The sequence below is a fragment of the Pteropus vampyrus genome, unplaced genomic scaffold, assembly GCF_000151845.1.
Source record: "Pteropus vampyrus isolate Shadow unplaced genomic scaffold, Pvam_2.0 Scaffold16, whole genome shotgun sequence".
In the NCBI taxonomy this organism is placed as follows: Eukaryota; Metazoa; Chordata; class Mammalia; order Chiroptera; family Pteropodidae; genus Pteropus; species Pteropus vampyrus.
The window spans coordinates 6,717,103-6,728,340 of NW_011888797.1; the positions used below are offsets into that span (position 1 = coordinate 6,717,103).

Here is an 11,238-nt window from a genome sequence, read left to right on the forward strand (position 1 = left end):
CCCGAGGACAAGACTCTGAAGCAAGGGTCAAGGCATTCTTTCATTCATTCAAAAAGTACTAATTGAGCATCTATTATAACGGTCATGTTTATTTAGGGATAGTATGTCAGCCAATTTACTAAATGCTTTACATAAATTAATTCATTTAATGCTCATTGCAACTCTACGATGTAGGTATGTAATACGTATTACCATTTCCATTTTACAGAAGGGAAGCTGAGGCGCAAAGTGGTTCAATAACTTGCCCAAGGTCACACAGCTGAGATTTCTGGCTTCAGAGCCCACACTCTTACTATATAGTCTACTTTCCTTCTATGCTAGACACAGAGGAAAGGATATGAAAATGACAGGCAAGGCTCTGCCCTCCCAGAGCATGCGGGCCAGAGGGAGAGGTAGACAAAGCGTGGGTACACTGTAGGGATGAGGCTACACCAGAGCCAGTACCAGCACTAGGAGAGCACAGCTAGAGGATGCTGGGTTAGCCTGGGATGGGCGGGGAAATCGGGCATGGCTAAGAGTGTGTCTGCGCTGCAGCTTGAAGACCACGTGGGGGTATGCCAGGTATGGAAGGGCTTGCAAGAGTGTTCTAGGTAGAAGGAACCGCACATGCAGAGGCCCAGAGGTGACAAAGCACATAGTACCAATGGAGAACTGAGAGCAGCCACATGTGGCCCAGGCACACATACAGTTTGACAGGGGAATGTGACTAGGGAGAAGCCGGAGGAGGCAGCAGGTGCCCCTCACAAGGAGCCCTGTTAAGAAGTTTAGACTCTATCCTGGGGGTGCTAGGGAGCTATTGAAAGGCTTATAGCAGAGGAGGGGTGTGATCAGGTCTGTTTTTAGGAAGGACGACGCTGCGGTGAGGTGGACCTTTGGATTCAGGGGACTGAGATTAGAGGCAGAGACCCACAGAGGCTCCTGCAAGTCCCCAGACAAGAGATGATGTAGCTCAAGTGACATCAGTGGCAAAGGGGGTGGAGAGAAGGGGGGGACTCAAGAAACACGGAGGAGGAAGAGAGGACAGTGTGCGTGGTGGACGAGATCTGGGTGAACCCAGGAGAGGAGGGTGTCCTGTTGCCTTTGGACCCCTGGCTTGGTCAACTGATAGATGGTGGTGCCAGCTACAGGGACAAGAGGCACTGGGCAAGGAACAGTTTGCTCTTTTTCACATGATCTAGGAATTTGGTAGGTCCTCAGACTCAGGAACTTGAGTAATCTTCAATTTAGAGACTCATTAAGGTCCGCCCTGAACTGGCGGGATAGGTGACCTAACGGGCAGCCCCACCAGAGGTCAGAGCCATATTGCCCTCTTGCCTAGGTTGGGATGGATTTAGAAACTGAGCAAGGTGGAGCCTAGTAGGGATAGGAGTGGGCAGGGGGGTGTGGATGGGTGTTCTCAACAAGGCAGAAATGCTGAGCAGGGGACAGAGTAGCATCTTCAGCAGCCCCATGTCTAAATGGCTAAAATGACAGGCAAATTGGAAGATCCTAGTGCTGATCAGAATGTCTGCGTTCAAATCCTGGCGTCTCCACCTGCCACCATAACTTCTCTGTGTCTCAGTTGTCTCGATTAAACACCTGACAGCGGTCCCTGTCTCCCAGAACTGAATGAGCTTACGTGTGTCTGTGCCAGCTTGCATGGTGCCTGGCACATCGTAAGTGCTCAGTAAGTACTAGTTATATCTTTGTTATTATTGGAGATGAGGGCAGGGGGAGGGGAAGATAGCTCATTTTTCACTGACCCAGGGAAAGGGCTTGGATTTCAGATTACCTGGAACACAGTGGCAAAGGGACAGCTTTTCTCAACCAATTCCATCAGGCAGGGAGGACACTGAGCCCAAGAATGACAGATGAAAGTGGGGTGGGTACATTCTTAGAAGCAAGGAGGACAGGTGTTTACCTTTCGCACCTGAAAGTCATCTGAATTCAGGCTATGGGTGAGTCTTCTATGGGGAAATGTTACTTTTAATCACAAATAAACTGTGAAGAGTTCCTATGAAAAACTGAATTTTAGCAAGTTGAGTGTTCCTTTGATTGATTCTGGCTCCTGTGGGGTCACTGTCTCTTAGTGGCACTTTCCAAAAGAGGACTCCAAACTTCACCTTTCTCTTTGCTAAAGCTACCTTTTTTCCCTGTCTGACTCTAGACCCTCATTTTCTCAACAATAAAGAAATGTCTGATGTCACCTTTCTGGTAGAAGGAAGACCGTTTTATGCTCACCGAGTGCTGTTATTTACAGCCTCTCCAAGGTAAGTGTCATCACTTGGGAAAGCAGCTGAGTTAGGAGTGAGGCTGTTGCTATTACTATTCTCTGAAGTTCAATTTTGGTGGTATCTTCACTAGACTGGCAGATTATCTTCTCAAAATCAAGGATTCCAGAATATAAGGCATTCGTACATCATGTTCATAGCCACATTATTCACAGTAGCCGAAAGGTAGAAGCAGCCCAAGTGTCCATCAGCGGATGAATGAGTCAGTGCAATGTGGTCTACACATACATTATTCAGCCTTGAAAAGAAAGGCAATTCTGGTACATGCTACAACATGAATGAACCTTGGGGACGTTACTCAAAGTGAAACGAGCCAGTCACAAAAAGACAAATTCTGTATGATTCCGTTTATATGAATAGACAGATTCATAGAGGCAGAAAGTAGAATGGTGGTTGCCAGGGACTATGGGGAGTGGGGAATGGAGACAGGGAGGATGGGGGAGGCGACCAGGGCGAGCAGAGGGTAAGGAATGGGGATTTATTGATTGATGGGCACAGAGTCAGTTCTAAAGATTGGTTGCACAACATTGTGAATATACTTAACGTTAAACTTAAAAATAGTTTAGGATGGTGAACTTTATGTTATGCTTTTTGCTTACAAGAAGAGAAAATATAAAATACAGGGCAGCCAGCAGCGTCAACGGCAGCACTTTTGTGTGACTTTGACGAGGTGCCCGTTCTTCTAGACAGATAGAGCACTTGGGAGGCGGAGCTCGGTGAGTTCACAGACTGGATCTTAGCTCTCTCAGCCAGGTGCCTGGTGCCGAGCACAACGCGAAACCTCACACACAGCAGACATGACAGGCCTGCTGTCCAAATGCCGGGGAACTGTGGTGTGAGCCACTGAAATACACAGGTCCTGAGCCACACTTTCCCTTAACTGCGGAATTGACAGCAGCGTAACACCCTCCTGCCAGCCCGGCCACTGCCCTTTCTCCTTTCGATTTGGGACGAGATGGCGGTTGACCCTTTAGAACTACGTGATGCAAGGACCTGAATAGGATCAGGGAAGCTGGGCAAAGGAGAGAATGATGCCGAAATGAGGAAGAGGCAGGTGACCGGGGCGAGCGGAGGCTGAGGGCACTGGGAACTCAGGAGCGGAATCCACGTCCAGGAAGTTTGCTAAGGAATGAGTGTGATCAGCACTCCCTGGATCCTAAAAGCATCCTGGCATCTACAGTACCCACCCGTGCCAACAAACTACAAACCCTAGATGTCTGCTTTGCCACCGCAAGAATAATACACTGTCCCTTGCACAGTTCCCAGTTGCAACACTGTAGAAAAACCAGACCAGTATTATGTCGATGTTAATTTCTCAGTTTTGACAAAAGTCCTACGGCTGTGTGGGATGTTAGCACTGGGGGACGGTGCGGGGAGGGTAAACGAGAACTCTCTGTAGTATCTTTGAAACTTTTCTGTAAATCTATAATTATTTTAAAATTAAAGGTTTAATTTAAAAAAAAACCCCAGAGAGCTTATTCCCAAGTGTATTGAATATCAATGTGTTCCAATGACAGGGTCTCTACCCTCAAGGAGCATACAGTTTAGTCAGTGGCAGGAAGATGCATTTGAAACCCCAGACAGAAGGTCGGCCATAGGCATATTATTAGGTAATCAACATGATTAATTACCTACGATGTATCACGTCCAGACTGACCTTGGCTCTGAGGATGCAGCAGAGACAGAAACGGCAGACGTCCCCGCCCTCCTGGAGCAAAAGTCGTGTGGGTGGAGGGCGGACAGGACCAGAGAGAGAGGTGGGCACCAGAGGAAGGCGTGAAGCCTGAGCTCGGGAAAGACTCCCCGAAGGAGACGGCCTTTGCGAGGGGGCCCCGCGAGGCGGAAGGGTTTAAAAGGCATTCGTTCTTTTCTAATCACCTGCTTGGAAAAGAAAGTTGCTTTTTTTTTTTTTTTAACTTGAGTGTTAACTTCAAATTGGATTATGGAATCACACCAAGAGGAAGAATTAAACGGAGAAACCTACAGATATGTCACTGTCGTATGCCACGCAGGGGCGATAAAAGAGCCGAGCTTCTTGCTAGCCGTGGATGCGTTTGTGAGCCTTGTTCTCTGTTTTTTGTGTTCTTGTTCAGGTTCAAAGCACTTCTCTCCAGCAAACCCACAAACGACAGCACCTGTATAGAGATCGGTTACGTGAAGTACCCCATCTTTCAGGTGAGTTCCTGCAGGGGCCCGAAACACCGCGGTAGTGGGCACAGGGCACAGGTGGTTCCCTTCGGTCCTTGGCCTGCAAATTAGCCACTGCGACACATCGTAAGTCCCCGGCAGTCTGGGCCCCCCTCCTCACACCGCCCTTCCCATTTACCGTCTAGTCATTCCTACAGTATTACTTGAGCACCTACTATGTGCCTGACACTGTGCTGGGATGTGGGGACACAGGATAAAGAACAATCCTCTCCTGGGGACTCACAGTCCAGAAAGGATAACTCTGAGTAATTACTTAATTATAGTATAATGTGGGGTGTGAGGGAGAGAGAGGGGTGAGCCAATGTGCTGTGGCAGCTCAGACCAGGGAAATGGCAGAAGGCTTCCTGGATGAGGTGTTAGCTGAACTACTGAAGGCTGAGGAGAAATCTATGAGCCATAGGAAAGATTCGGGCTTAAGAAAGTGGGGACAGGTGTGAAGTCCCAGAACTGTGCTTGAGTTTAGCGTGATCAGGAATCCAGTGTCATCTCAACATTGATCCGAACCTAACATAAACCTAACGTAAGTAGAAAAGGAAGGTCTCTTTGTCAAAGGCCAGATGACGTGACGATGTCTCTTTCCATTCGGGCGAAGCCTATGCCGCTGACGATAGGTGCTGGTTTATGTGGCATCTCTGAGGGGGCACCACAGCTTTCTTCCCTTTTCCACCTGCCTTCATGCCTGATTCATAAGTCCTGCCCCACAAGGTCAATTTTGCAGCTAATAGCAATTCACCACCCCACCCCACCCCCCACCCAAGCCAGCTTTGCAGCCCTGCGTCTAGAGCTCAGAGTCTCATCCAGAGCAGGAAGCCTGGTGGCCTGCAGAGGAGGACGTGGTCCCTCAGTATCATCCTCCCACCAGCCAGGGTTGCTAAGCCAACGCGGGTGTCCTGGGGATGGAGTTCATAGGATTCTGAACAGGACCTTGTTTCCCGTGGTTCAGTTCCAGAAAGGCAGCCCTGGAAAGAGTATACACATGGGTAAGACTCAGGCCAGCCCTCAACTGACTCACGTTCTGGGAGGGTTGATGAGACAGCTCAGAGATAAGCAGGAGGCAAGGCTGGCCTTGACTGAAGTCATGAGTGGAGGTCCTGATCTAGACCTTGAAGAACAGAACTGCAGCCCAGGACTTAAATGCTGCATTTCCTTGTTTAAATAGCTGTGTTCCCGTTTCACATCAGTGTCCCTCATGTGACCTTGCACAAATCACGCAATCTTTTTCGGAGCCTAAGTTTCCTCATCTAGTGGATAAGAGAGAGAATGTGTTCCAGGGGGAGCAACATCATAAACAAAGGCACAAAAGTGGGAATTCATGGAGTATGATTAAGGGAAAGTGATTATCAGTCCGTCAGCTGGGTTTTAAGGTATATTGGAGACTGAAAAGACACATTGGGACCACACAGTATGAGCCAAGTGGGGAGAAGGCAGACCAGGTGCTGGTTCTTCCCTCCACCATTGACCCAAGTACCCCAGATCCTGCTGTTCTGCAGGCTGCCAGAAAAACGCCATGCCCTCGCACTAGCCTCTAAAGCCTGTTGAGGGGCCTGTATTTCCACCATTAGAGATGCACTCCTTTGGTTATGTTGAAACGTCAAACTGATCTTTCCCAAATAACCCGGGGCAAGACACTCATTTCTCCGAGCCTCATTTTCTCCATTTTTAACAAGTCGATGATCATCACCTCTGTGCCGCTGGTTCCTACAGAGATTAGCAAGTAGGACAACGTGAGGAAACACCCGACTTGGCATCTGGGGCTTCACAGTGATTTTTAAGTGGGTTGTTTTTCTAAGCCGTAACTGATTAACCACCACCCTGCTAAGCACATGATCCTGGAGAACAGGTTACTTTGGACTAAGCATGGCAGAAGGGATGAAGCAGGTTCCCAAAGCCAAGGCCAGCCTGGGGGAGCTATTCTACTGGAGTAGGGGGGGGGGCACACAGAAAGGATGCTGGAGCCTCAAGGTGGCACTGGGGAGTTGGCACACCCCCAGACATCCAAGTGCCTGGCCCCCCTTGTCCTCACTCCAACCTGTCACCACATTTTCTACTGAGAGCAAAGTGGCCTCGGCCATTTCTGGAATGGCTGCAGTACTTGTTTTGAAAGTTCCCATGAAAGTGCTAATTGGTTTTAGGGTTAGGGATGGGGAAGGCGGTGGAGAAACTTTTATGGGGCTCTAACCATAAATGAGGCATTGACCTCTGCTTGCCTGCCCTGATCTGGATTATTCTTGCCATTTTTAAAGATGGAGAAACGGAGGCCCAGAGACCGTAAGTGATGTACCCCAAGTGCTAATTAGTGACAGCAAGGATTTGAACCCAGTCTCTCTGGTGCCCAGGCCTAGGCACTTGGTCCTTTCGTAAGTGGGAACAAAGATGAGAACAGCTCCCATTTCTTGAGCGCTAGCTATGTGTAAGCCTCGAAGCCAGAGATTCTTCCCTTCGGCTGCATGTTAGAATCACCTGGGGGAAACTCCCAAGGTCCTGGCCATAAATCAGACCAATTAGATCAGGATCTGGCGGGGCCCTTGCATCAGCATTTTGAAGTCTGTGCCCTCCTCCTGTTATTCCAGTGTGCAGCCCAGGTGGAGACCCAGTGCTCTAAGTTATAACAGTTCTCCAACTTCAGCGGGCATCAAAACCCCAGAGAGGCAGGGATGCTTGTTAAAACACAGAAAACTTGTTAAAATGCAGATCCCTGGGCCCAGCCCCCAGAATTCCTGATTCTACAAGCCTTGGGTGGAGCCTGAGAATTTGCATTTCTTATGAGAACCCAGGTGATGCTGGTGCTGCTGGTCCAGGGACCCCGCTCCGAGAACCAGTGCTGGTACCGTCTCTCTCAATCCTTCCAGCTGCCCCTCTGGTTAGCTCTTCACCTTACAGACAAGACTTAGATTCAGAGAAGTGAAGGAAGTGGCCCAAGCTCCCACTGACCATCACAGCCAAGCTGAGGTTCACGCCTCAGCTTGAGACCACAGAGCCTCGAGCTCCTGTACCTGGCAGGGAAGGTTGAGCAGACCCTGAGGACTTTCCCCTGTGCCTGCCTCCTTCCCCATAAAACAAGAAAAGCCTCATTTGTGGCTTGAAATAGGCCAAGTCAGGCCAAATCCAACCCAGAAGGAGGCTCCCAGGGCCCTGTTCACTTCACTCCCGTGCTGACAGAAGAATTTTAGTAAATGAATTTTAGTAAATGCTGCTTTTGAGTTTCCTGCCCCCAAGACTATTTAACATCACACTCGGGCAAGAGCCAGATGCAGCTGAGGCTGCACCTGGACGTGGGGCCTCCTGGAGGCTGTGGATGCCATTTGAATTCCTACTTCAAGCAGGTTAGCAGCTGCCAAGAAAAATAACTCCATAAACAGGACTTCCAGCCTAATGACGGGTTGTTTCGCCCCTCGCTGGAAAGGCTTGTGTTGGCAGAGTGTGATGGGGGCATGGGACAGCCTAATTTAAATTCCATCGGCCCCAGGATTTCCATCAAGGAGCAGCATTTCAAGTCCATGGCCCAACTTGGAGGAAATGGGATAACATGATGAAAAAGTTTTGTCACTGGAGAGGCCCTGTGTTTGGGGCGGTTATTATTAAGGCTGTTATTATTATTGGTTTGGGCTTTATAAAAGAGAGGTGCTGGGGAATAAATTGATTTGAATAAGGCTTTAAGATGATTATGCCTGTGTGCCACTGACGCTTTGCTTACTGTGTCCTTTCTTCCAGCTGGTCATGCAGTATCTCTACTACGGGGGCCCAGAGTCACTTCTCATTAAAAACAACGAGATAATGGAGGTAAGGAAGTCATCCTGTCTTGGTAGAGAGGACCTCTGTGAACTCAGGTGACAGGCTCACTTTGGCAAGTGGAGGGTACCCTATGCTGAGTTTCCAGTTGGATGCAGGCTTTGGGATCCTGCCTGACTCTTAGATCTCTCAAACAAGAAGCTTCTCCACACCCCCTAGAAGGCTGCGGTGTTTGCTGCACTAGCTGGATCCTTTTCAGTAGCAACTGAGTCAAAACCCAATGTAACTGGCTTTGGAGGCGTCGGGTAAAGGAAAATTACTGAAGAGGCTGAGGCTGCAAACACAGCTGGGGTTTAAATATCATCATCAGGAACTATCCTTGAAGACCTCTCCTCCCTGTCATTTGTAAGAGATTTATACTGTCTGAAAACCTTCCTCCAATCACAGCACTGTCCACTGACCAGCAGCCGAGAGCAACTTACAAAGCTCTGGTGGGTTCCCTCAGGTTGAGCATCCCTCTCTCCTGCAGCATGGCACCCTGGCTGTCTGCTGTCTCCAGCATGCCTTTGGTCATTCAGTCTGTTCTGGGGGACTTGTTCCTGCTCTTTTCTGTCCAAGGCTAAGATTTTCCCCGCTTCTTCCTAAAAGCGGAACCTTTGTTGATTTTCGTGCTCCAAGCTGGGAGCTTTGAACCAGAAACCAAAATCACTCCGATAATCCTGAGCAAAAAAGCCAGGACGCCGTCCAGGTGTCTGAAGTCCAGGGTGCCTGGCAGGTCTGAGATATCAGTTCACAAGGTGACCCCACGCAGGCGTTATACGTGGACTCTGGGCCAGACTGCGTTTAAATCCAAGCTCTGCCCCTTCTGAGCTGTGTGATCTGGGACAAGTTATCAACCTCTCTGAGCCTCAGTTTCCACACCTGTAAAATGGAGGTGATAATATCCACCTCATTGGGTTTTCAGGATTTTAAGTTTGTGTGTGTAAGGTACTGAGAACAACGCCTGGCACACGGTGGGTGCCGTGCGGCTGTGCACTCATCGTGTGGCCCATTGATCCCTTTTCTTTGCTCTGTGGAGTTCTTGCTTTCGCTTTCTTCCCTTCCCCCAAGCCTGTTGCTCTCTAGCACACATTTGTCAAGCATCTCCCTGGCCACCTGCCGTGCTCAGGGCCAGGGTCTAGCGGTGATGCAAACAGAGCTCCCTGCCCTCGCGACAGGCATGACATCGTGTCTGGTGTGAGAAGAGCTGTGAAGAAGAAAAAGACGGGGCACAGACAGTGATGGAGGGAGGCGACCTGAGGTGGGTCGGTCTGGGAGGCTTCTCTGAGCAGGTGGTATTTGAGTGGCTACCTGGAGCCACCTTGATATTCATCCTGCTAAATAATACCATTCACCCTTGTTTCTGGACAGAACAATTATAGGCATTTTTGCTTGACCTCTGGCTATAACAGATGTGAATGTGGTTGACTTCCACTCCACCCCTCCCCTCTGCCATTAACTCCCACGATAGTTCCATCTCTGTGTCTTCTTCCTCTAGCGTTACCTGGTGCTTTAAAGTGACAGTACCGCCCCTATTTCCAGTCCTTTCACCTTGGGACAGGTGGAAGATGAGGGTTTTTCTCACCTGTCGTTCCTTTCCTTCCACCTCCCAACCTCTAACAGGCTCTTTTTATGGTTTTCAGCTTCTGTCTGCGGCTAAATTTTTTCAGCTGGAGGCTTTGCAGCGACACTGTGAGATTATCTGTGCAAAAGGCATCAACACGGACAACTGTGTGGATATTTACAACCACGCCAAGGTAATCCACCCACCCTGGCTGCCCCGAGCTTATACCACGCACTCACGTTCGCAGACACACTGAGTCCAGCGGAGAGCGAATGATGGGCCGGCTCAATCGTGGCTGACCCACCCACACACCTTCCAAAGTCTGCTTTCTACTCGAGAAAAGGTCTTTCCCTCCATCCCTCCCTCCCAGACTACAATGAAAGCAGAAACCCAGAAGTTTCCAAAGCAGAGTTGTTCTCACACAGTGCTTTCCAAACCCTACTGTGCGTATGTGAACCACACTGCAGACGGACGCGGCCTGCCGGGGGTGGGCCCCGGGTTCCATGTTTCTGACAAGCTCCCAGGACAAGTCTTTTCTGCTGGTGTAAGTCACACCTTGAGTAGCAAGGTTCTGGAAAGTGTGGCTCCAATCCAGCAACATCAGCACCATCAGGAAATTAGAAATGTGAATACTAGGGCCCCACCCCAGACCTATGGAATCCCAGCCTCGGGGTGAGGCCCAGTCACCTGTGGCTTCATAAGCCCTCCAGGTGATGCTGGTGCATGCTCGACAGTGAGAACTTGAGATCTGTGGTTCCCAGCACTGTTGCCCAGGAGAATCACCTGGGCTCTCACCTAAAATCTCTATGCCTGGGACCTGTCACACAGCAGCCAAATCAAGCTCTAGGGGTGGAGCCTGGGAAAAGGTATTTCTTTAAAAGCTACCCAGGTGATTCTCGAATGTGGCCAAGGTTGAGAACTGGTTGTCACCCCTGGAGGGATCCATGGATAGGTGGATCCAACATCTGACTACTAAACAGAATCACCTGGGGAGAATTTGAAGATCTCTTTCCCCCACCCCCACCCCCACCCCAATGACCCCAGCAGTGTCCCTGCAGTGGGACAAAGGAATCTGTATTTTTAACAAGATCTCAAGGTGACCGTTGTGATTTCAGCCCTAAGACTGATCTTCACTTCCATTTTCTGGAACCATTGATTTCATCCAATTCATTTCACAAGTGGGGGTACTGGAACCAAGAAGATTAAAATAACTTGCCCATATGCCACTCATTTTGTTTTACGTGCTCAGGACAGGGGATTAACATTCGCTAGGAGGAAACAGTGAAATAAGATCAGGAATTAACTTAAAACAAACAAACAACCTTTCTTCTGTATACCTGGAGCTCAGTACCCTTGCCTCTGACATCCGTGGCTCTAGAGAGAACGGATGTGAATAATACTCTCATTGCCCGTTGTGAAAAATCAGGT

The 11,238-nt window shown here is 49.3% G+C and overlaps 1 protein-coding gene across 2 annotated transcripts in view; it reads left to right on the top strand.

Moving 5' to 3' along the window:
* BTBD11 (BTB domain containing 11) overlaps positions 1-11,238 on the top strand; it is a 354,686-nt gene that overhangs the window by 339,996 nt on the left and 3,452 nt on the right. For both annotated transcript variants that reach the window (XM_023527347.1, XM_023527348.1), the window contains exons 14-17: positions 2,147-2,249; positions 4,364-4,445; positions 8,190-8,258; positions 9,890-10,003. In XM_023527347.1, coding sequence (XP_023383115.1) covers positions 2,147-2,249; positions 4,364-4,445; positions 8,190-8,258; positions 9,890-10,003 — 368 coding nt within the window. The remainder of the gene's footprint in view (positions 1-2,146; positions 2,250-4,363; positions 4,446-8,189; positions 8,259-9,889; positions 10,004-11,238) is intronic.